The 25,772-nt window shown below is 50.3% G+C and overlaps 1 protein-coding gene and 1 pseudogene across 6 annotated transcripts in view; one reads left to right on the top strand and one right to left on the bottom strand.

Moving 5' to 3' along the window:
- Kcnb1 (potassium voltage gated channel, Shab-related subfamily, member 1) overlaps window positions 1-21,190 on the top strand; it is a 94,104-nt gene extending 72,914 nt beyond the window's left edge. For 3 of the 6 annotated variants that reach the window (XM_017315732.2, XM_017315733.2, NM_008420.4), the window contains one exon: window positions 10,800-21,190. In XM_017315732.2, the coding sequence (XP_017171221.1) occupies window positions 10,800-12,806 (2,007 nt within the window). In that variant the 3' untranslated portion in view covers window positions 12,807-21,190. The remainder of the gene's footprint in view (window positions 1-10,799) is intronic. The other 3 variants (XR_001781070.2, XR_374417.3, XR_374418.3) reach the window with 3 other exon arrangements.
- A 1,899-nt stretch (window positions 21,191-23,089) lies between these two features.
- Gm11471 lies at window positions 23,090-23,600 on the bottom strand (annotated as a pseudogene).
- Between the last annotated feature and the right edge of the window lie 2,172 nt (window positions 23,601-25,772).

The raw sequence follows: 25,772 nt of genomic DNA, 5'->3' as shown, positions 1-25,772 counted from the left end.
ATAAAAACGGTGGTGCTTTCTGGGGTGCCTCATTGTATTGCTCTTCTGCTGTGAGTGGCCATCGCAGCCTGAGCTGCACTTGGTATAGAAGGACCTCTCAGGTCTGTGCCTTCCCTCTTCCTCCCTTCCCCCATCTCCCTAACTCAAACATGCTCGCCCAGCAGCTTCCACCCCAGGGCCTTTGCACCTGCTGTCCTTCCCGCGGATGTTTCCCTAGCGCCAGCTTCTTCTTCTTTAGGCCTGAGCCCAGACATCACCTTTGCCCAGAAGCCCAGCCCCGCCAGCCAAAAGGAATCACCTAATAGCCACCTCCTTCTCACAGGTCCCCTTCACCCTCCATAGTCGTTGCCAAACCAACCTGTTTTGCTTCTGGTCAGTATAACTGTTTCTCTGCAAGACTGTCGGGTTCTCACACACACACACACTCAGGTTTCTGCCTAAACTGTTTACTGTTGGGTCTCTAGTATGAGACATGGCGTGTCCGTGAGTGAGCAAACAAATGGGAGAATGAATGAATGAATGAGTGAGTGAGTGAATGAATGAATGAATGAATGAATGAATAAATGAGAAAGTGAGTGAAAGGCTGACTGGGTCATAAACACCCGAACCCCTATTTGAGGTAACAGTTATGCACACCAGGCAAGCACTACCAACTGAGCCACATTGCAGCCCAAGTACAGGATCTTTTTTTTTTAAAAATAAAGATTTATTTATTTATTTATTTATTTATTTATTTATTTAATGTATATGAGTACACTGTAGCTGTCTTCAGACACACCAGAAGAGGGCATTGAATCCCATTACAGATGGTTGTGAGCCACCATGTGGTTGCTGGGAATTGAACTCAGAACCTCTGGAAGAGCAGTCAGTGCTCTTAACTGCTGAGCCATCTCTCCAGCCCCAAGTACAGGATCTTAACCAACACACTCGCTGCTGGCCTCCTGCAGGACAGAGGTCACCGTTCATCTCCAGACGTCACTGAGTCTATGCACAAGGCCCTGCATTCGATCCCCAGCAATTCTGAAATGGTTTTCATTAATTCTACCTCCTTGCTTTATAATTAATTCCTGAAGGAAGACAGGGATCAGGCTGGGCCCAGGCCTGTCCTTTCAGCCAGAAGCTGAGGCAGGAGGATCATAAGTGCAAGGCCAGCCTGGACAACGCACTCTGCTGTCACTTTTGTTTACATAGATAGAGGCCATGCCCTGGGGTGAGAGAGTCACTGGATCTCTGAATCACTGTGGAAGGGGACGGTGCCGGAGCCCACCCGACTCTCAGTGGCTGTTGTGTGAGACATGAAGGTGCTTGCCTGGTGATGCCCAGTTGGAGTTAGAAGGCAGCTCTTCCGACTCCTGTGAGACCAGACAGGAAGGTGAGGAAATATCTCACCAGCGAAGGCATCCTCCTTGTTTGAGGGGCAGTGGACCGTGCCACCAGACAGAAGACCTGGTAGGGTTGGAGCAAGTTTGGAATCCCTGTTAAGCCTCATAATTGAGAACGGCAGGAGTAGGAACGAACCTCTGACCATATTCCTGTCCTGGAACACGTGACCACAACACCCCACATGACAACGGGTCACATAGCGTGAAAACCTGGAGTTCTCCGTGCTAGTGAGGTATCGAGATAGGTCCTGACTGTTTACCCAATGGGCTTCCCTTCCTGCAGAAGGCATTCAATCTCTGGTTTATCCTCAGCCACCATGAATAAAACAATTTGGACAAGCAAGTCCTGGCTCTTTCATCAAGGACTGTTGCGGAGGGAGGCCTTGGTCATACAAAGCAGTGCCTAACATGGCTGTGAAGATGACCCTCCTGAAGGCCTTGTTGTAGCTTTAGCCATTGGGTGTGCGGTCCCCCACCCAGCATCTCTCCTGACCCACGGGGAGTGCTTTCAGCTGTGAGCTACCACAGTTAGATTCTCAGGGACCATTTCCACATCCACATCCCACCATACCAGGGGACAGAGGCTCCCATTAGAGGCTTAGAGCCTGTAGACGCCATCCTGCCTGGCCAGCCACACACCTCTTAATTATATTCCCAGTGCTGTTCTACAGCAGGGACAGCCCACACCATTTGTCAATCCTGACTGACAGTGCGTCCCCCGGCTTCTCATATCCTCAGCCGGTCTAGGGGACCCGGTGGTCACCCAGCCAAAAGGGCATTGTCCTGGACTTTCCCTTGCAGAAGGGAACCTTAGGGACATCTCCCTTGTCTCCCCCATGTGGACCAGGGCTGACCTCTGCTTTCCCCTTCACAAGGTTGCTCAGGAGACAGGAGGGAGACAGTCCCCAGCCTCTGACCTCCACAAGGAAAGTGCCTGTCACAACGTGTGTGTGTGTGTGTGTGTGTGTGTGTGTGTGTGTGTGTGTGTGCCAAGTATCCATGTGCACATGCCAGGGCACAGTGAGCACACACGTGTGCTCGCCACAGTGTGCAGGGGGAGATCAGAGGGCAGCTTGTGGGACTCTTCTCCTTCCACCACGTGGGCACCAGGATTGAACTCAGAATGCCAGGCTTTGCAGCCAGCACCTTGCCTCAGTGCTGCTGCCCAGCGCTAGGCTTTTGTTTGTTCGATTGCTATGAGGCCCTGGGAATTGAACTGAGGAATTCAAATAGGCTAGGCAGGCATTCCACCACTGAGCTGTATTTCCAGGCCTCTCCTATATTCTGTGAAATGGGGGTTTCATGTAGCCCAGGCTGGCCGCAAACTCCCTCTGCAGCTAACTATGACTTTGAACTTCTGATCTGCCTTCCTCTGCACTCCCCAAGTACTGGGATGACAAGAGCCCCACCATACCTGGTTCATGCTTGGGTGGAGCCCAGAGCTCCGTATGTGCTAGACCAGTGTTCAACACATGAGACACATACAGGCCAGTCATTCATTCACTCATTCACTCACTCATTCATTCATTCAATCATTGAGACAGGCTCTTGTGTAGCTCAGGCTGCCCTGGAACTATCAGTTCTGAAACTATGGTAGACTGAATATTGGGGTAACTGGCATGTGCCACTGTACCCATCTTTCTGTGCAGCTTAGCTGAGGTCTCCCATTATCCCCGAGGACTCAGGTTTGAGACTGAGCCCATGCCCACAAACTGGAAAGTATCTACAGAAAACATTGCTGCTGAAAATACCCTATGGACATTTCAGAGAGAAGGGAAGCCTGTGCCTCTGGGGACAGCTGGGGTGGCTTCCCTGAGGAGGTGACTACAGTGACTACAGATGAGAAGCAGTCAGCTAGCAGAGGGGAGCGAGAAACATTGCAGGCATGAGGGACAGTGTGGGCAGAGGCACAAGGCAGGAAGGACCATAGAGACCAGGAGGGGGATAGAAAGGCCTGCGATGAGAGAGCAGAGGGGCTGAGACCCAACGCTCTGGGCCTGCACACTAAGCTCCTGTGGCTGGAGATGCAAACCACACAGACCAAGAGCTGCCAGGCCTCTCTGTACAAGGTCAGCCTAGTGCTGGGGTTAACCCGTTCATATCCAGAATAGTTGTTCTCCCCATCGGTCTCCCAGGCAGCGGGGCCGGAGAAAGAAGAGGGGGCCACACCAATTCCAAGTGCCTTTTGCTGCCCAGACCTGGTCACAGGACCTCATCTACGCAGCAAGGGGAGCTGGGAAATGCAGTCTCTATCCTAGATGGTCCACGCCCAGCAAGAAGGAGGGAATAAGCACTAGGGGATGTGGTCTGTAGAGTGACTTTGAGGAGGCAGGAGAGACATCTCTTTGCAGTGGTACCAGTGAGACCTGATGATGTTTGGGACACGGTGGTGGCTGTAGGGTGGACAGGAAAGGACAAATCTGGTGATGTTTGTAAAGAGGAATTGGCAGGATGTGAATATGGGGAAATTAAGGCAGATTGGTAGGACTGCTCCCAACCCTTCTGTTTCTGCCTCTGTAATTCCATGAAGATCTCTAGAACATTTTTTTGTTGTTGTTTTTCCAGACAGGGTTTCTCTGTATAGCCCTGGATGTCCTGGAACTCACTCTGTAGACCAGGCTGGCCTCGAACTCAGAAATCCGCCTGCGTCTGCCTCCCAAGTGCTAGGATTAAAGGCGTGTGCCACCACTGCCCGGCCGAACATTCTTTACACATAGTAGCAGATCTGTTAATAGCAATTCTCATTGTCATAGTACCAGGCAGGCCCAGAACTGCAGGAGCATGTAGCTATGGTGAGGTGCAAAGGCTCTGGGCATCCACCTGGGAAGCAGTTGTTGCTCCTCAGCACCACCTAGTGGCCATGACTGGAAGTACAGGTTGGTGGAGTGCCTCTAGTTTGTGGAGGGAATCTAAACATCTGGCTTTTTATGTGAAATCTCCCCCATTTTAACCAGATGTGGCAGTGCATACCTGTAATTCCAACATTCGGGAGAATCTCAAGTTCAAGGCCTAACCCTGATCTATATAATGAGTTCCAGGCCAGCCAAGACAATGAGATCCTGTCTTAAACAAACCAACACAATGAACAAAAACTCCCAATTTGAAACATAGGCAACTAAGGAAAATGAATCCCGGAGGGATCTTGCTGGATGGGTGTTCCCAGGCTGTGCCCTGCACCCCTGTCCTCTTGTGATGGCTTCTCTTGCCCAAGGCCCAGGTGCCTGCCAACATCCGCTGCCACTCCAGCATCCCCCACCCCCACCCCAGCCCTTGCCGCAGGCAGGGAGGGGTCAGCTCCTGGAGCTGTTCCCAATCCTTTAATCGGATCCACTCCAGTGACCCTTCCAATTAAAACTCCCTGATGTAATCCCCCTGGACCCCCCTTAAAACCCAGGAAGCGGAAGGACCATAAAAGGAGCCCCTTCTTGTGTCCTTGAGCCCTTCTTGGGGAGCCCCAGGGCCTGAGACCACATCCCAGCTCCACCAAGAGAGCGTACGTCAAATGTTAACAAATGATAATTTTAAAAGCATTATGGTGTTGCAAAGCAAGTGCCGATAAAAATAGGATAAGGAGTCATTTTCTGCCAAGGACACCCCATTGCTTTTAGTCCCTGCGACCTGAAGAGTGTCACAGGAGGGAAGCAGGCCCTTTGGTTGGTTTTCTCAGACAGGGTCACTGTTATCCCCAGCTCCTGAGTCAGTGCCAGGCAGAGCGGGTGCCCAAAGCTGAGAGCCATGAGGTTCCGGTTCATTCCCTCGGAGTCCAAGCAGGGGACGCCATGAAGGAAATGGGTCCCACACTCCTTGGCTGAATCCGGTGTCTTTGCCTCAACCTCCCTTTCCCAACAATGCTACATTTCTTAGTGTTCAGCGATGTCGGGCAGAGGTAGAGGGTCCAGAACTCTATGTGCAAGTGGCAACCCCTTAGCTAGCAGCTGGGTTCACAGCCACCTGTGACCCCCACTCCCATGAGGCCAAGGCAGGAGGATCCTGAGTTTGTGTCCCATAATGAGACCCTGTCTGTGACACTCCTGAGATCACAGGGACTAAAAGCAATGGGACGTCCTTGGCAGAAAATGGCTCCTTATCTTTATTGACACTTATTTCATATGTCATAATTTACCCACTTCTCCTATGCAATTCAATGATTGTTTTTAATATTTTAAACCATTTTATGTTAACATTTCCACATCTCTTCACTTTAAATACTGACCACTCTCATCTCCCACCTCTCTCTTATCCCCCACCCACTCCACAAATCTCTCTCGCAATAAATAGTTCGTAACTATTTATTTTGTTTTGGGACCCACTGAGATTAAACAAGGCTGTCTGTGTGACTGCAGCCTTGGAGCTGTTCCTTGGAGCTTGCTGGGCCCAGCATCAGACACAAAACTGAAGACCATGGTCCCCTCTCTTCCAGGACCTATCAGTAACCAATAGTTCAGAGGTACAGGTGGGGCCTCGTGAGTCCCACCCACTCCCTGACCGGTTGTTGGGGCTGGTCTTGTGTGGGCCCAGTGCAGGTAACTGCCGGTGATATGAGTCATGGTTATAATGCTTGTATTGAGTCATAACGAATGGTGGTGGTGGTGCACGCCTTTAATCCCAGCATTTGGGAGGCAGAGGCAGCCTCGGATCTCTGTGAGTTCAAGGCCAGCCTGGTCTACAGAGTGAGTTCTAGGACAACAAGGGCTACACAGTGAAACTGGTCTCAAAAGGAAAGGTAGAAAGAAGGAAGGAAGAAAGGGAGGAAGGAAGGAAGGAAGGAAAAGAATGGGGTTTCTCTCTGTCATCTCTTACCTCTTTCATGGCGTTTCCTGAGCCATTTGAGGGAGCAGCACACGGAGCTTGCTCGAGCTATTCTGATACCTGAATTCTGATACCATCTTTGCTTTGTCCGATCATGGCTTGGTGGAATTCTGGTTGCTTCTCTGCAGCCTTTAGGAACAACAGTTATTGGAAACACGTAGAAGAAGCAACTGGTGAGCCCCAAAGGCCCTAATTAATTTACCAAGGATCCTGTGTCTCTGCTGACCACGGTGGGCCAAGTGACCGTGGGTGCAGCCTGTCCTTTCTCTGCCGAGGCCTATGTTATTTGGACACTTGATGCCTTTTCCTCCATATTGGAAGAACAGAGAAGGGCCACGGAGGTGGCACCAACTATGGGGACTGTTGAAGACCTGATCCAGGCAACCCTGCAACCCTCTCCTGTCTGGCATACTGAGGACTCTCCTGGGACCTTCTCATGGGAAGAGAATGTGTGCTCAGGTCCCCTCAGGTTGGCTCCCGCCTGAGCCTATAACTCACTTCTTGTCACAGACGATTCACTATGTGGGTCTGCCCAGAGTTGTTCTGGGGTTAGGAAAGGAGGAGTTGCCCGCTGCACCCTGCCAGCCTCCGAGGAAACAGAACCTCCTAGCTCTTAAAGGGACAGACCTCCCACCCAAGATCCATTCCTGTAGGGATCAGAGATGTGAGCAGGTGACAATAGGATTCAGCCTGTGCCTGTACCACCCATGTGTGCCTAGCCTGTGCTGAACGTAACACAGGTCCCTGCTCTAGAACTTATAAGGGGCCAGCCCCAGAGTTTCACAACCGTAGCCAGGATAATGCTGTTTCTATGGGTCACTTTGTACGTTGCAGGATGCTGGATAGTACGCCTGTCCTCTGCCTTTCTAATGCTGGTTGTACTCCTTCTGTGGGCTACAGCAACCAAATACTTCCAAGAAATTGCTAAGATCCATCCTAGGAAGTAGCCTCGTACAGACAAGGACACTAAGTCAGGGAAGAGGCCAGCCCTCAAGGCCAAGGGTGGCAGAGCCGTGCCCAGCTGCTCAGGGAGAGTGACAGGTCAGTTTACCTTGGTATTAATGCATCTGTCACTAGGCAGGCAAAATGGGTAGGTTTGCATGTCATTTTGTAGACTGTGGCTGAAATAAAGTTAAGTGTGAATATTTTTTTGCAGAATAGTGTAGGTAACAGGAACAGGCACGGTTTGCTGTCGGGCTGACAGAAACAGGCTTTGTTTGGGAGCGCTCATGTTCTGTGCAGACAGCTGCAGAAAAGCCAGCTGATGGGAGGAGGCTGGCACACCTGTCTGCAGGCCCGTCGTTCAAGTTCACAGCGCAGCAAGCAGAAGGCGAGAATGAGCTCTCACTCCTGCCTTGGCCAGCCTCAGGCACTCAGCTTGCTGAATTTGATGACGCTCTCTGAGCCAGAGCAGGGTACACAGAAAGGCTAAGGGTCAGCCCTCTTGGATGGCATTTATAGATTCTGGGCAGTAATGGGCACATCTACATATGTGCATGCACACACATACACATGCACACACATGTGCATTCACTCACACACACACATGCACGCACACACATGTGCATTCACTCACACACAACAGGAATGAGATGTCAGGATCTACACTGTACAGCAGACCATGAAGTGGCCCTTGTTTCTAGGGAAAACAAGGATGATGTCAGAAATGTCAGAAACCACACAGGTTTTGCTTTGAGGAGAGTAAGGGTTTGGTTGGTAGCTTGGTACTTCACTTGGTACTTACCAACTTACCTATTGTGAGCAGGGTCTCATATAACACCTGCTGGCTCTTATGCACGATGTGGCCAGGGGTGACCTTGAACTCCTGACCTTCCTGCCCCAACTTCCAGGGTGCTGGGGTCACAGGTGTTCACCACCACCTCTGGTTCACCCGGTGCGGGGGCTGGGACCCACAGCCACACTCATGCTAGGCCAGCTCTGTTGCCAGCTGAATCCCCTCCCTGGCCCCCTCTCTGAACTTTTATGGCCTCTCATCTCCTACATCTAGGGGTAGTGCAGATGGTGCGGACAGTGTAGACAGTTTCAGACAGGTTGACACGTGCACACTTAATTCTCACCCTCCCACAAGCCATTTGCTCCCTGGACCCCTGAGCACAGGTTCTCTCAGATGAGTTGACTGAGCCTGAATCTCCTGCCCACCTCAAATCCAGTCAGCAACAGGCAAGAACATAAACCCATTCTCTTCCCCAGCCCCGGGGCTGTGGCAGAAAGAAAGGCGGTGGCCAAGGAGACGATGCGGGCATCTTGACACACGAGCGTAGGGTTTCACTTTTATCCTGAGAATCCTGGAAGTTGAGCAGAAACGGGTGACACTGGATTTTTTTTTTTTTTTTTTTTTACATTTTATTTCTTTATTTTTGTACAGGGTTTCTCTGTGTAGCCCTGGCTGTCCTGGAGCTCACTCTGTAGACCAGGCTGGGCTTGATCTCACAGAGATCTGCCTGCCTCAACCTCTCAAATGTTGGGATTAAAGGTGTGCCCTGACACCACTGCCCAGCTAGATTTATATTTTTACAGAAAGACCCCTGAAACCATTCATCATATCTACCTGCAGATGGATTCATTAATCTCAACAAATATTCATCAAGCCCCTTCTCTTGGCCAATCCTCTTCCATAATCATAATCTGTGTGTGTGTGTGTGTGTATGTGTGTGTGTGTGTGTGTGGAGTTCAGAGGACAACTTGTAGAGTCAGTTCTCCCGCCTTTATGTGGGCATCAGGGAGCAAACTCAGGCCTCTAGGCTTGTGTGACATCACCTTTCCCCCACTGAGCCCTTTCACCAGCCTGCAAGCTCTTTTCCTGACCCTGTGGGAAACCACATGTGCCATTGCAGAGTGGCGCTGGCTACCACTGGCCACCGCCCATGATTATGGGTAAACAACCAATGTGCGCATGTGCAGAAGAGGTTTTTGCCGAGTCACTGCCTGGCCCGACGCATATTAATGAGGTACTGGTAGCATAACCAATCAGGTATGGACACGTCACTCCTAGGCCTATATAAGCAGCACCATTTCTGGGCTCAGGGTCTTTCGCCTATGCAGTCAATGCTCTCCCAATAAACGTGTGCAGAAGGATCCTATTGTGGCGTCGTTCTTGCTGGCGAGTCGGGCGCTCACGTGACCCAAGGGAATAGTTGGCAAAGCTGGTAACACGACACCCTTGAGCCCAAACTTCTGTATTTCCCTCCAGTTCCTGAGACACATGCAGGACACCTGTGCCCGAGAGAAGGTGAACCACAAGATCTTAGACTGGGATTCTTGTTGTTAGCAAATGACCTTTGGCGTTCATCTGACATATTTAATACATATATAGATATAGATACACACACATACACATATTTTAGTTATGTGTGGGTGTTGAGTGTGAGTATATGCATGGTGTCAGATCTCCTGGAACTAGAGTTACAGATGGTTAGGGTGCTGGGAATTGAACTCAGGTCTTCTGGAAAAACACCAAGTGGTCTTAACCACTGAGCTGGCTCTCTAGCAACCCCACCCACCACGTGACTTTTAACACACTCAAGAGCTCATGCTGAGGGCTCAGGTGAACCTGGGTCCAAATCGTGGCCCTGCCATGTCTTTTTATTATTATTATTATTATTCATTTATATTATGTGGTTGTTTTGCCTGCATGTATGTTTGTGCACCCCATGTGTGCAGTCCCAGCAGAGACCAGAAGAGGGCTCTGGTCCCCTGAAAAAAGGAGTTACAGACGGTTGTGTGTGCTGGGACTCAAACCAGGTGCTCTGGGAGAGCAGCCAGTGCTCTTAACCACTGAGCCATCTCTCCAGCCCTCAGTGCTGAGTTTCTCTCTGTTCAGCTGAGCTATTGACACTTCCTCTCATGTGGGGGTGGGGAGGCTGCCTGGAATGCCTGACAGGAATAACACTTACGAGAGATAATCTAACAGTGAGATACAAATTGTGTGTGGTGTGACCCATAATCCCAGGACTTGAGAGGCAGAAAGAGGCAGGAGAGTTAGGATGGAGAGGCCAGCCTAGGTGACAAGACCCTGTTGGCAAAAACAAAGGACAATGAGACACACCATAAGACAAAAGTTGCTCAGCTCAGCCCTGGGCATCAGCACTGCATCCCAGAACTCAGCCCTGGATGTCAGCACTGCACCCCAGAACTCAGCCCCGGGTATCAGCACTGCACTTCACAACTACGCCCACAGCCACATTTGACCCCCCAACGTTTTTATAAATATCATTCTATTGAGAGGCAGCCACAGCCATTCCTTGTCATTTCGCCCAGGTGCGGCCGCTGCAGAGCTTCATGGCTGTAACAGAACACACCAGGCAACCCTCTTACTCCCTGCTTCTGTGGAGAAGGCCTGCTTGCTTGACAAGCTTGAGATTGTTTTCATTTTCTAGCTTCGGGTTTTCACATCTAAGTCATAAACAGGCTTAAACACGTTCCCTCTGTAACTCGGTCAGCCGTGAAGTCTCTGGTGAGAACGTGTGTGAAAGCTGCGATGACCGTGTGTGAGGGCCACGCCCTGCTGGGTGCTGACCGAGCCCTCTTTGTGTGAGAGCCATGCTGTGATGTGCTGGGTGCTGACCGAGCTCTCTCTTCTCCCCGCAGATCCTGGCCATCATCTCCATCATGTTCATTGTCCTCTCCACCATTGCCCTGTCACTCAACACACTGCCTGAGCTACAGAGCCTGGACGAATTCGGCCAGAGCACGGACAACCCGCAGCTGGCACACGTGGAGGCTGTGTGCATCGCGTGGTTCACCATGGAGTACTTGCTGAGGTTCCTGTCCTCGCCCAAGAAATGGAAGTTCTTTAAGGGCCCCCTCAACGCCATTGACTTACTGGCCATCCTGCCCTACTACGTCACCATCTTCCTCACAGAATCCAACAAGAGCGTGCTGCAGTTCCAGAATGTGCGCCGTGTGGTCCAGATCTTCCGCATCATGCGCATCCTGCGCATCCTGAAGTTGGCCCGCCACTCCACCGGTCTGCAGTCCTTGGGCTTCACGCTGCGCAGGAGCTACAACGAGCTGGGCTTGCTCATCCTCTTCCTCGCCATGGGCATCATGATCTTCTCCAGCCTGGTCTTCTTTGCCGAGAAGGATGAGGATGACACCAAGTTCAAAAGCATCCCCGCCTCTTTCTGGTGGGCTACCATCACCATGACGACCGTTGGTTACGGAGACATCTACCCTAAGACTCTCCTGGGGAAAATCGTGGGGGGCCTCTGTTGCATTGCCGGTGTCCTGGTGATTGCCCTCCCCATTCCAATTATCGTCAATAACTTCTCCGAGTTCTACAAGGAGCAGAAGCGCCAGGAGAAAGCCATCAAGCGGAGAGAGGCTCTGGAGAGAGCCAAGAGGAACGGCAGCATCGTGTCCATGAACATGAAGGATGCCTTCGCCCGGAGCATCGAGATGATGGACATCGTGGTGGAGAAAAATGGAGAGGGCGTGGCTAAGAAGGACAAGGTGCAGGATAACCACCTGTCTCCCAACAAGTGGAAATGGACCAAGAGGGCGCTCTCCGAGACCAGCTCGAGCAAGTCCTTTGAAACCAAGGAGCAGGGATCTCCTGAGAAGGCCAGGTCCTCGTCTAGTCCGCAGCACTTGAACGTCCAGCAGCTGCAAGACATGTACAGCAAGATGGCCAAGACCCAGTCTCAACCCATCCTCAACACCAAGGAGATGGCGCCGCAGAGCCAGCCGCAGGAAGAACTGGAGATGGGCAGCATGCCCAGCCCCGTGGCCCCTCTGCCCACGCGCACAGAGGGCGTCATCGACATGCGCAGCATGTCTAGCATCGACAGCTTCATCAGCTGCGCCACGGACTTCCCTGAAGCCACCAGATTCTCCCACAGTCCTCTGGCATCCCTCTCCGGCAAGTCTGGGGGCAGCACAGCCCCGGAGGTGGGCTGGCGGGGGGCTCTGGGTGCCAGCGGCGGGAGACTCATGGAGACCAACCCCATCCCCGAGGCCAGCCGCTCTGGTTTCTTCGTGGAGAGCCCCCGGAGTTCCATGAAGACCCACAACCCCATGAAGCTGCGAGCGCTCAAGGTTAACTTCCTGGAGGGCGATCCCACCCCGCTGCTACCGGCTCTGGGCTTGTATCACGATCCTCTTAGGAACAGAGGAGGCGCAGCGGCTGCAGTCGCCGGACTGGAGTGTGCCTCCCTCTTAGACAAGCCCGTGCTGAGCCCGGAGTCCTCCATCTACACCACAGCAAGTGCCAGGACGCCCCCTCGCTCCCCAGAGAAACACACAGCAATAGCGTTCAACTTCGAGGCGGGGGTCCACCAGTACATAGACACCGACACTGATGACGAGGGTCAGCTGCTCTACAGCGTGGACTCCAGTCCTCCCAAGAGTCTCCACGGGAGTACCAGCCCCAAGTTCAGCCTTGGAGCTAGAACAGAAAAGAACCACTTCGAGAGCTCCCCGTTGCCCACCTCCCCTAAGTTCTTAAGGCCGAACTGTGTCTACGCCTCAGAAGGGTTACCTGGGAAAGGTCCCGGGGCCCAAGAGAAATGCAAGCTGGAGAACCACACCTCCCCCGATGTGCACATGCTGCCTGGGGGAGGAGCACACGGGAGCACTCGGGATCAGAGTATCTGAGCTCCCTACCACAGAGGGTATTTGCAGGAGACATCGAGGAGGAGGGATGCTTGGCCTGCCTGCCGCTGAGTTCTGCGTGAACTCGGAGACCCAAGGACCCCACACACACACAATTTTCCCCACCCCCGCAGAGCCCCAGCGACAGGAGAGACCCTGAGAGCCACGACAAGTCTGTGGACACCAACTAGGATGGGGACCACACCTAACAGCTTCTTCCTTAGATGGCAGGAGCAGAGCTGACAGCCACATACTCCTAGTCTCCTTTAGAGGCTCTGTCTGCCTCTGAGTGCGTCATCGCCATCTCTCATGGCGTCAGCTGAGGCAGGTGTTGGAGCAAGGGGTTGCTAGTGAGAGAGTGGGCTGGCCAAGCAGTAGTGGGTGTCCCCCCTCTTGTTAGAGGGGTACAGAGGACACTTGATCCTGAGGGAGTCTCCACTTCATCAGCCACACTCCTAGGGCATAACGCTTAAACAAGCAGCGGCTCAAATGATTCAGTATTCTGTGGTATCTGGGGCTTTAGTCTGAGAAGCTGTCAGGAGGAGCTGACAATTTAAACTCAATCCTTTCTGCTCACCTGGCAATCCAGAAAGGGTTCCAACAGTTGGCACGCAGCCAAGGGGATATAAGCCAGGGCTGTCACAGGAATGCGGGTCCCAAACAGGGCTAGCCCGGACTGAAAAGATAAGCGTCAAATATGCAAACGAGATAGATTATTCAAAAAGACTGTGTGTGACTGAAAAACAACATTAAAAAAATAATAAATTTCATTTTCTACATGAAAAAAAAAAGAAAAAAGAAAAGAAAAATCCTTCACTGAACTGCCCTGTGAAGAATTGTGACTACTTTCTGCTGTGGTGTGGTAGGGAACACACCTACTATGAGAGGAAGTTCTCTCTCTCTTTTTTTTTCTTTCTTTTTTTGTTTCCTGTAGTATTCAAGCTAAAAAATAATAATAATAATAAGTTAATAAAAAAAGCACTTTATGTTTTTCTAATCTAGGTTCTACCAGGGACAGTGTCAAGATCTCGCACTTTAAAACAAGCACTATTTCCCCTGGGCCGTAAGCTGGCCCTGCACTTGGGGTATTACTTGTGCCCATTTCTGGCCACAGTGGGTCTACCGTTACCACATCAGAGTCCGGGGCTTTTCCGTGACCCCTCAGGATCACCCCTCATCCCTCATGGGACAGGAGAGGTCCTCAGGTTTCGGAGGCAGGGATCTCTTAAAGCCTGCGTACAAGAGACACACAACGTCTCAGAAGGGCGCAGCAAGAGTTGGGTGTCGGGTGTTGTACCGCTCTTTCTTGTCAACCGGCCATTGTGTGTTCTATGTTACTGTCTGTCCCAAAAGCCCGACGCTCCTCCCTGAGGCCATCTAGGCAGACGGCACAGCCAAAAGCAATAAGTACCCATGTGTATCCCTCGAGGTTCCCGTGCACTTCCTGGTGTCAGTCTTCCTGTCCAAGCGTTGACCTGGCGTCGTCCCGCCTGCTTGTGACCCAGTGGCACAGTATTGTTGGCCCTTCCTCAGTGACACCAGTCTGCGCAAATGCTCTAGTTACGGCGATGTTGTTGGTCAGCCTGTCTCTGGTACAATAGGGCAATGTGGTTTTCTTACTATAGTGTGAGTGGGTAATGTCCCAAATGCTGTAGTGTCCTCCTCCCTGTCCTCAGAACAGTGACGGGCATGTCTTCCTGATGAAGCAAAGACAATAATGGTCACCTGTCCTCAGTATCGTGTGTGGCTGGTCGGCCCAGCAGTCCGATGGCATGATCCACCCGTCAGCACACGTAGCACATCACGATCTTCTGCCTTCTCTTGTTTCCATAGCTGCGGTCAGGCCACCTGTCCCAGGTAGGATGCTAAAGGCTCATCCCACCACCCTTAAACAAAGTGTTCATGACGCTTCTCAGCATCTCCAAAGACCTGGGTCCCCCCTCCCTCCAGAGGGCACAGCTTGGTATTTTGCTGTTTTCATGAAGAAAATAAGAAGTTGACTCTGCCTCACCATCCGTCCTCAGAGCTTTCTCAAAACAGGAGCAAAGGGGCTGAGACAGTGCCGGGTCACGTGCACCAGCGGCATCCTGGAGACAGGAAGCAGGGGGGCGGGGCTCCACGGCCCCCTGCTGAGCTCTGCCTGGCGCTGGGGCCTGTGTGTGACCGGTGATCGATGATCGTGGGACCTTTCTGCTGACCATCTTCCATGTCTGTCTTTTGTGTTGCTCATAAGTCACCCATCAGCACAAATGTGAAAATTCAGGGAAACAAACAAATGCTTTTTGATAAAAAGTAAATAGTTGTGATTTCCGATTCAGATATTTTTAGAGCTATCTGTAAAAAAAAAAAAACCTCCTACTGATGATATAGTCTATTTTACATATCAGGAAGTAAACACGTCTTAACATAGCCATAAATAGCCAGAAGGAAGTTACCGCCCCCCTTCTTTAAACCAAGGCATTTCATTGGTTGGTTAAGCCGACGGCGGGTGTACAGTGTAGAAATGATTGCTTTCTTTTTTAAGAACCACTTGGTGCGACTTTTCTTGTAACCAAAGGCCCTTTCTGCCTTGTGTAGGACCTGGCTGTCCCTCCCTCTTGTGTTTTGTCTGACTTTAAAGTAGCATTATACCGAGAAAATGATGAATCCAGAATACCTTTCCTAGCTGCATAGGCAGAGTCTGACAGAACTCCTATAGAGACAACCATCAAAACAGTATAGACGAAGCAAAAGAAGAGTTTTCCATTTTGGTTTTTGTTGGCGTTTTTTTTTTTTTTCCTTTCACTTATATTTGTGTGAACTGTGGGAATATAGCTTCCCCCACACAAGTGTAACTCAAGTTAGAATATTATAAATTTTTCTACCAACCCTCCATGGGCTAAAAAGGAACACAGAGTCTCAGGCCGCATGTACCTGACCCGGGTACATGTGTTTACACGCACTGGGAAATCTTGGGTTGCCAAGATGAAGATGAATCTGACAGATGGGTCTCAGCAGTGAAGACAAGAGCCAGGGGATGGGGACAGAGGCCACTTGAACATGGTGGTCCACCTGGCCTGACCCAACCAGAGCAAAAGGAAGTGAGATACCCAAATAACTCCAGGGGCTGGAGGCGGAGATCTCCCGGTCCGGTTATGAAATCAACAGGACTATCAAAAAGCCAGCTGAATCGGAGTCCCAGCATCCACCACGTCATCAGAAAAGGCCAGGCGTCGGACTGCTGTGCGCACCTGTCGCACCGGGAAAGCCTTACTGTGGACAAGGTGAGGACAAGCCAGTTCTTTTGCCTTTTCATTTTTGGATGTTTCCAAAGCAGCAGATCTGGGGCAACAGATCTCTCTCTGGTATTCTACCTTAAGCACATTTAGATGAGAGAGAGAGTAAAGGAGGAGAGAATATTTGTCATCGAGGAGAGAGGAAACGCCAAAGTAATGAGGAAGCCACCCTTAACCTGCTCCACTCACCCTGACAGTTGCTGGGAATAGGAGCTCTTTTTCCTCCCAAGTCTCACCTTCTCTTCATCTCCTCTGTGTTCTGTAGCTGCAGCCTTGTCTCTGTCCCTTCTCCCGAGAAGATCCACATCTCTAAGGAGGAAACAAGACGCAACAGCATCCTCTTCTATACAACTGTAATGTATTGTCAATATTTATAATTATGTATTTGTCTGACTCTGGTCATGGCTGGAATGTCTAGTCCTTGAACAAGGACATATTTAAAGTTCATCACAGAAAAGGGTCCCTAAAGCCAGGTATCTCTATATAGATAGGTAGGTATAGATATATAAATAGATCTCTTTTCCTTGTTTCTCTGCCAACTTTGTCTCGAGTAAAATAACCACAGCCTGCACTGAATCAAAGGGGGATGGGTACACAGAAAAGCTTCTAGAACATCCTCGTTTGGAGACAGACTTTGTGTATGTGTATCTGACAGGTTGGCAGGAGGAAGATGGGGGCTCCGAGGCCCCCAGCAGGACAACAGAACACTCTAGCCTTGGGCGTTTCCTAACCTATTATTGTTTATATGACAACCCCCAAATACTTTCATGTCTCTAGGCCAGGGCCGCCCAAAGCAGCCCAGGCCACACCTGGAAAGAAGACTTACCTCTGCATTTCCTGTTGCCATTTTTCTGGCCCTAGAAGCATCTATATCCTAGGACGTCCACACATCTCAGAGTAGTCTATTTTTTTGTTCAGATAAAATATATACATATATGTATTTTTAGTATATTTATAATAGGGCAATTGAGTCTAATTTCTTTTGTAACAGAGTGATATCTTGGGGATTTTATTGTTGCTCATTTGCATAGCTGGTCTTTTCTGCTGTCATTCCTTCCCACTGTCCCTTGGGCTGGTTTTTTGGTTTTGTTTTGTTTTGTTGGATTCCAGTTGTCTGGAGATGGGAAAAGACTGGGGTTTAATATCCTGGAAGATGGAGTTCCTAGCAATGGGTGGGTGATGGGGGTCTGGGAGAGCAACTCTGTGTCTTTCCTCATCAGGTCTATGTCCCCTGGCTGTCACTCTTAAGAATCCAGGTATGCAGGAGCAAGCCAGGTGAAGACGGGTGCAATTGGGACCTGGGCTGCCGGGAGCTCAGACAGAGCTCGGACGCTTGCTTCCCTTCCCAAATCTTAAAGGACTGTGCTTTCTGGTTACCAGAAATATTAGAATCAAGACCCTCCTGCAAGCAAACTTGTCTCTGAGCTCAGGAGCATTCCTGAGTCCCTCCTGGCTAGATTGTCCCCAAGTCCAGCTATCCTGCTTCCCAGGGCCACCAACTGGATCCAAGGACCAGGGTGTGTGCAGGCTCCAGCAAATCTCAGAAGAATGTGCTGTGTGTCTCCATTCCATTTCTCACAGTCTTACCAAAAATCAGTGGCCAGACAGCCTTGTAGCCAAACGCTGAGGAGTGACAGACAGCCCAAAGCTGTGATCCACCCAGCCCCTCGAAGCGGCACCAAGGTGAGACTTGAGGCAAGGGTGGCAGTATTTTTTCAGCTTCTGCTTTTCCAAGTCTCCAGTCTTTGGTCAGTTCTGAACATCCAAGTCTCCAGTTCTTGGTCAGTCCTGAACATCCATTGGAAACAATTTTGAGCCTAGGCTCAGGTGGTGGACAGACTCCACATGGAGTGAAGGGGTCTGCCAACCATCACCTTCCATGGGACAAGAAAAGCCAATCAGATCACCTCCCATGCCCAACCAGTCACCTACCTGCCTCAGCTCTGGACTCTGAGCTCTGCCAGCACCAGAAATTTGAGTCAAGCCAGATCAGCCCTATCAGACAGCGATGGTGTTCCCACTGAAAGAACCCCAAGAGGATGCAGCCCAAATGCAAATTTAATATTCTGGTGGTTGGATTGTCTTTCCTCCCCCTTGGGTTTGTTCTGTTGTGTGGTGTTGGGGACCTAACTAGGGCCTTGGCTGTGTCAGACAAGTGCTCCACCCTGCGCTACATCTGCAGCCCCTGAATGTATTAATTTGGAATGTGGTTCTGATCAGTTTCTCCCATCCCTAAAATTCCTGGTAATCTGGTTTGTTCCAGAGCCAAATAAAACAGACAAGATTTTGTGTGCGTGTGTGTGTGTGTGTGTGTGTGTGATTATGTGTGTGTGATTATGTGTGGTATGCATGCACATGCAATATGTGCATATGTGTGCATATGTGTGTGTGCAACTTTTGCATAAGAACAAAATTTAAAATTGCTGTCATGTTGTTTCTGAAGTTTCCTGCCCAGCTAAGTAAACACAGGCTATCTTCCCAAAAAAGAGAGGGTACCTCTGACCTTCTCTCCTTGTCCTAGAATTCCTCTCAAAATTTCCAGATGGTGACTTGAACTGAATTTGGAAGGGGCTGTTAGTCGTTTGGGCCGTCCTCTCCGCGTCTAGCCCTACCTCTGTCCGTCTCAGCCAAGGCCCTGAAGAAACCTAAAAGCCAGCAGAAGAGCATGGGCAGGAAGTTGGCCCAAAGAAGTAGCCTCTCAACATGAATTGTCCATTTCAGCTCAAAGTAGCAAAGCCCTTTCTCAGCAGGGTGGGTGGGTTATATGCTCATAGAACACGGCGCATGATGGGTAAGAGGATCCAGACTACCCAGTGTGTCCCAGGTATTCCCAGGGAGGCTGAGTAGTGCACAAATAGGCCTTGGCATTACCACAAAACGGGACTGGAAACTCAAAGCAATTCTTTCTTGGAGTGTGTGTGTGTGTGTGTGTGTGTGTGTGTGTGTGTGTGTGTTTTCACAGCTTTCATGCACATGTGGGTGTCTGCACAGGTGTCTTGAACATTCTGGGTCCAGGTTCAAGCCTCATAGAGAAGGATTCAGAGCAGAGCTACTGGGACCTCAGGTTATAGGATCGGGCCATCCCAGAAGGCACCAGCGCAGGAGGGCTGCAGCAGAGGGCTCAGCATCCTAAGCCGGCTCTTGCTATTTTTCTGACCCTGCCAACCATTTATCCAACCCATTTCCAATGGTCTAACAAGGACCACTTAGGGAAGAGAAGTACGCTGCCCTTTCCCCGGCCAGTAAAGGGCCAACCCCGCAGGCTCGCCTGTGGTTGGCCACTGCATTGGTGCTTCAGCCCCTTCCCCTATACTCTGTGCCCTCAAAGAGACTCAGCGATCATCCCACAAGCCAGCCACCCACTGCCCAACCAATTCCAAATGGCACCATTCCAAAAGGGCTTTTTTTTCCTTGTTAAATAAAAGTAAAACCTAGTCAAGGTGTTCAAAGGTCTCTGCCCAAGAGATAAATCTAGAAAACTAAAAACAGCAGAGGTAATTATAATCCAACTTTACGAGGGAAACAAGGCTCCAGCTGCCTCCAAGAGGAAAGCCCGCTCTCCCACATCCATACCCAAAGGGAATCTGTCTGTCTCCATCTCCCTCATTGGATATAGGGCGTGGGGAAGAGGTAGTGTGTGAACTTCAGAGTGAGCCCAAACCTAGGTGGTTTTGAAAGGCAAGGTAGACCAGTAAGCCAGAGTTACCCGAACCACTATCTTCTAAAACTAAATTAAATAGGAACTGGTTTACCAAATCTCAGCCCATGGAGGTGTTTCCCATGACACTGCGGTTACAGAGCAGCTGTGGGAAATGTGGGGTTGCCCGATTCTATCCCACTTAGATGTGCGAAACTCGGTTTGGATAGGCAGGGATGTACCACAGAAGACAGCCCCCAGGGTCTAACTCAACAGCCCAGCTCCCAGTCTCGGGGTTTCCCCAAGGTTTGAACCGCTTGAGGCCACCGGGCATCCAAGAGCCAGATGTGGATACAGGGAGTGCAGGGCAGCTGACCTCTTTCTCTCTGGGGCCCATTTGGCTTGAGTCGAAGCTAAAGGGCAAGGGGTCCCCCTTTTCTACACTGGCGGGAACTCATGGCCTTCTGTCCGCGTGCTGATGGCACAGAGCAGTCATCCAGCCTGTGTTCTGGGGTGTGTGCATGTGAGGGTGGTAAGTTCCGGAGGATGAGTGGAAGAAGGCAGTACTGGATTCTCACCTGGCTGGGGGTGTTGCTCGCTGGGAAGGAAAACGTGGAAGTCCCTGTTTCTCTGAAGTGTCCCCACGAATGTCATCTCGCCTATGACCATATTTAGAGTCACAGTGATGCCCACATTTGATGTTGGCAGCCTCAAGCTGAGAGGGGTCATGATCTACTCAAAGCCCCCACCCCCACCCTGAGGCTGGTCAGCACCGGCTGTCATCCTTCTTGTTCCTACTTAAGTTCACAGGGAGTCACATGGAGACCACATTGGCTATCCAGTAGTCCAAGCCAAGGGTCCGAGGTGGGGGTGGGGTATATGGGACTTGACTAGAGCAGGGACATGGGAGCCAGTGTCTACCACTGGATCTCATTACCTGAGCTGTAAGAACCAATGGCCCCTCTTTTTATCTGAGCCTGGAAGGCCCCCCTTACAATAATGACAAGCACCCCAATCCCATCAGCTCAGACTCTCTGTCCCCTCCCCCCAGGACCCCAGAGTGTAAGGCCCGGGTTCTTCTGCCAGCAAAGCCATTCGGATTGCTCCATCTTTCAAGGAGGCCAAGCCAACCATATTAGCCATACTCCACCAGGGTCTTCACCACTCTTCTTTGGGTTGTGTTCATGGGTCCTGTTCAACCTTCATCAGTAGAAGGCTCTAGCCCTTCCTGTCCATGTGACAGTGCACATCAGCGTGCATGTCTTATACGTGCACATGAGTGCACACACAAGGAAACCAACAAAACTCCAGTGTCGTCTTCTGCATGTGGTGAGAGGGACTTGTGACCCCTATGTGACCTCCAGCTGCTGTCCTGTCTTGTATAAAAAAAAAAAAATCACATGTTTAAGAATTTTCAAGCAAATGGTCCCTTAATGAAGTCTGCAGCGTTCAAATAAAAGATCCGGAGAAAACAAGTCGGCTGGTGTTTGGCTTATTTCCGGGAGAGCGGGGAGGCTTGGGTGGGCTGGGGAGTCTAAGAAAGGCTGAATCTGAGAGTCTGGGGACCTGGAAGGTCCATCAAGAGTGGATGGGTGCATGAAAATGGGGGCTTTTCACCCCCAGTACATAAGCCTGTGTCCATGAATCACAACCCAGTGCCAGCCATGTGGTTCTCAATGGCCACTCTACCTGGGCACCCCTTGCCCATAAGAATGTTTCACCATGCAACCCGGTGCATCCCAGCACTCCCTGGAGGGGAGGCAGAAGCAGCAGCTCCAGGCAGCTGGGATCCAGGAGAGTCCAGCCTCCCAAAGCTCAAAACAAAGTAACAGTCTTTTCAACCTAGGAAGTTGATTAAATACAGGTGGGGGAGGGGGAAGGGTGATGGACTTGCAAAGCAACCTGGATTCCAGGAATAAAGAAAGGGGTAGGGGTGGACAGCTGGAAGACACCATCCACAGCTGGTTCCTATCTCCTCGGGACTAGGATAGCAGTGTTATATCTTATAAGGACAAGAAATCGGGAGCTGGCAAAATGGCTCAGCAAATAAAGGCACTGGCTGCCAAGCCTGGTGTCCTGAGTTTGAGCACTAGGACCCACATGGTAGAAGGATAGAAACAACTCCTCAAATTGTTCTCTGACCTCTACAGGCATACACATACATACTGTGCTCTCTCTCTCTCTCTCTCTCTCTCTCTCTCTCTCTCTCTCTCTCTCTCATACACACACACAGGCACACAGATAAGTGTAAATAATACATTGGAAAAAATCAGAAATCTATATTTTACAAGAGATCTGCCAGCTTCTAAGTCCGTGATGGCCTCTAGTTTCTTTACATGCAATGGTCAAAGGAGGTGCGCATGCAGGCCAGCCACAGTCACAGCCACCGATAGCTACAGGCTAGCCACAGCCACCAGCCAGTCATATCTATAGGCTGACCACAGCCACAGGTCACCCACATCTACAGGCTGACCACAGCCACAGACCAGTTACAACCACGGGCTGACCACAGCCACAGGCCATCCACAGCTATGGACTGACCAGAACTACGGACCAGAAATAGCTACCAGCATTGGGCTCTCTGCCAAGTACTGTGTACCAAGTACTGTGAACCAGATGGCCTGAGCACCTAGCTACTTGAAGCACCTGCTCTCCTGTGGTTTTGATGATACTGAAGGCCAGGAGCAGCTTTACCTGGTTGACTCTGATGTCACAATACATCAACTGCAGTCATCTACTGCACTGGTACTCAGCCACATGCTGTTCAGACGCCTCTACTCCTAGCCGACAGTGTTGCTTCGGTGCTTGCCTAGCATGTAGGTTCTATCCCCAGCACTGCCTAAGCCAAGCATGATGACACACACTGTATTCCCAGCATTCAGAGGGGGAGCCCAGAAGGTCAAGGGTTAAGGTCATCCAAGCCCTATCCCCCAACCATGGGCTGAATTTCACAGGACAGGACATTTTCCATTTGGTTTTTAAAAGTTTATAGCGGAGGATGCTGGCACATGCCTTTAATCCCAGCATTTGGGAGGCAGAAGCAAGCAGATCTGTGAGAGTTCGAGGCCAGCCTGGTCTACAGGGCAAGATCCAGGATAGTCAGGACTACACAGAGAAAGCCTGTTTCAAAACAACAAAAAAAAGGAAGGAAGGAAGGAAGAAAGGGAGGGAGAGAGGGAGGAAGGGAGGGAGGGAGGGAGAGAGAGAGAGAGTGTGTAAGTATAAGCCTGGCTAGTGGTGTATTTCCTAATGTCAGATGTGGAAGAAGTAAATACCTGCACCATGGCCTACAGGACAAAGGATGGTTCTTTTCTTTTCTTTTCTTTTCTTTTCTTTTCTTTTCTTTTTAAATACATGGCCTTTATTTCTTCCAGATCAAAGATTTGGGGTATAATCATATAAAGATGAAGAATCAAGTTTTGCAACCTAAAAATATTTACTTCTTAAAACTATATTAATATGTTAGTAAAAGATAAGGAGACAAACATGCACATTTATAAAGCTGCATATCAGTCAGGGCAGATCCTGCAGAGGGAATTCCCAGCGTGACCTCATTCATCTGTGAGGACACAGAGCAATCCTTGTTTGGACAGACACCATCTTCTTCACGAGCTGCTCTTCACCTCTCGATGGCCTCCTTTCACGCGTGCGCGTGTCTAGTTGTCTGCTTCTCAGAGCAGACATATACCTTCCTCATCCACCAGCCACTGGAGGAGGGCTGGGCCATGGATGACTCATTCCATCCATTCTTCATGGAGGGTTTCCTGCTGGTAAAAAGAAACCCACAACTTCTGCTATTCCTCGGGCGAGATCTGTTATAAAAGACAATCTCCATGGACACTGATTCTGGCTGTCCAACACTTGACCATTCGAGACGCAAACCATCTTCCCTCCGGTTACCCGCTTCCTACTGACTAAGGAGCTAAAGAATGTTTCAAACCCTCAACACAGAGGCCATCTTTAGAAATAGACTTGACTGAATTCATGCAGATCCTGTCTTGCAGCCTCAGTCTTCTTCTTGGCTAGAGCCATTCTGACAGCTGTGGGGTGCTTAGCAACCCCAACCCTGGATAGCAGGAACACCCTGGTGCAGTTACATCCCCAGCTGTCCCTATGGATTCAATGAGATTGGGGTGAAGGGTGGGGTGAGGGGCAAAATTATCACCAGTTGAGGTCCACTAGAACAGGACCAAACATTAAAGTCAAAAACATCCCCCTCCCACCTCTGGGCCCTAATCCATTTCTAGAGGCAATCCTGGCCCACAGCTCACACACACACACACACACACACACACACACACACACTCACACACACACACACACACACACACACACACACACCAATGTGCAGAGTGTTTTGTTTTGCCCTCTTGTGTTTCATCTCAGAGTTGCCTATGCTCAGCCCACACTGCCTCACAACCTCACTGGGTGCATCCTGGACCACATCCCACTAGGAAATGTATGAGGTCCTCAGTAAGTCTTCCTTGTAGCGTCCTGTCTTTGACAAAGGCTAGTCTCCTATGGCTGGGTATTCTAGTTATGTCCATCTTTCCCCTACACCAGGCAAGGCTGAAGTAAATGGCCTTTAGGCACTCCCTCTGAGCTCCACAGAGCTGAGATCTGCCTTTCCACTCTAATGCAATCTCCCGAGCCACCAGTGCCCATCCTGTGATGACTGCAGGCCCCAGCCAGGCTCTTCAGTCCTGCCCTTCATCTCTTCCAGGCTCCTCTTAACACTTAAATGTCATGTCTTAAATTCACTGTTAACCACAAAGCCATCTCTTCAGTCCCTGCCTGGTCCTTTTAAAGACTAATGTACAGTAGAATAGAAAGACTAGGAGATCAGAATAGAGAATAGAGTCAGAGTGAACATGCCTTACTCAGAACTGGGAAGGGAGACTCATGAAATTCTCACTTATTCTTGCGTGTGCCAGACTCAACCAGCAAGAACGACACTGCAACAGGATCCTTCTGCACACGTTTATTGGGAGAGCTTGATTGCAGAGGCGAAAAGACCCCGAGCCCAGAACTGGTGCTGCTTATATAGGCCTAGGAGAGGCGTGTCTCACACCCGGATTGGTTATGCACTATGCCTCATTTGCATGTTCCTCATCTGATTGGCTACTCTCTCTCTCTGTACCTCACAGAGCCTCATTATCATACCTCATTTGCATGTCTCACATCTGATTGGTTACTCTCTCTGTACCTCACAGAGCCTCATTATCATACCTCATTTGCATGCCTCACATCTGATTGGTTATACTCTCAAAGCCTCATTATCATGCCCGGGCCAGGCAATGTCTTTGCAAAAAACTTTACTGCATATGTACACATTGGTTGTTTGTCCAAACTTATGCGTGGTGGCCAGCAGTAGTCAGTGCCACTCTGCAACGGCACATGTGGCTTCACACAACTTATGTGTCCACACATGGTATAAATTACATTTGTGGTAGAAACTATCCCTCTTCCTGAAACTCAAGGTTAAAAATATGTGAAGGGCTGGAGATGGGTCAGCAGTTAGGAACACTGACTACTCTTCCAAAGGTCCCGGGTTCAAATCCCAGCAACCACATGGTGGCTCACAACCATCTATAATGAGATCTGACACCCTCTTCTGCAGTGTCTGAAAACAGCTACAGTGTACTCGCATATAATAAATAAATAAATAAATAAATAAATCTTAAAAAAAACCTGTGAAACATAGCCCCCCTCTAATGGTGGCACACACCTTTAGTCTCAGCACTTGTGAGGCAGAGGCAGATATATCTCTGAGTTGGAGCCCTGACTAGTCATAAGGACAACCAGGGCTACTCGGAGAAACCCTGTCTACAAAACAAAACCTAAGGAACAGCAGCAACAGCATAGGGACAAATGCCCACCTCAGCCCTGGCCAGACCACAGACATCTGGAAGTGCCTTTGTCCCCCACCAGGCTTGGTCTGACCCCTGGCCCCTCTCCTGCTGTGCCCAAGCACACACTTAAGACCCACTCAAAAAAGGCTATGTTGCTGTGATTACCTGTCCCCACTGCTTCGCACATGAGTGGGTGTGTCTATGC

The sequence above is a fragment of the Mus musculus genome, chromosome 2 (genome assembly GCF_000001635.26).
Source record: "Mus musculus strain C57BL/6J chromosome 2, GRCm38.p6 C57BL/6J".
Lineage (NCBI taxonomy): Eukaryota > Metazoa > Chordata > Mammalia > Rodentia > Muridae > Mus > Mus musculus.
This window is presented reverse-complemented; position numbering and strand designations above follow the sequence as displayed.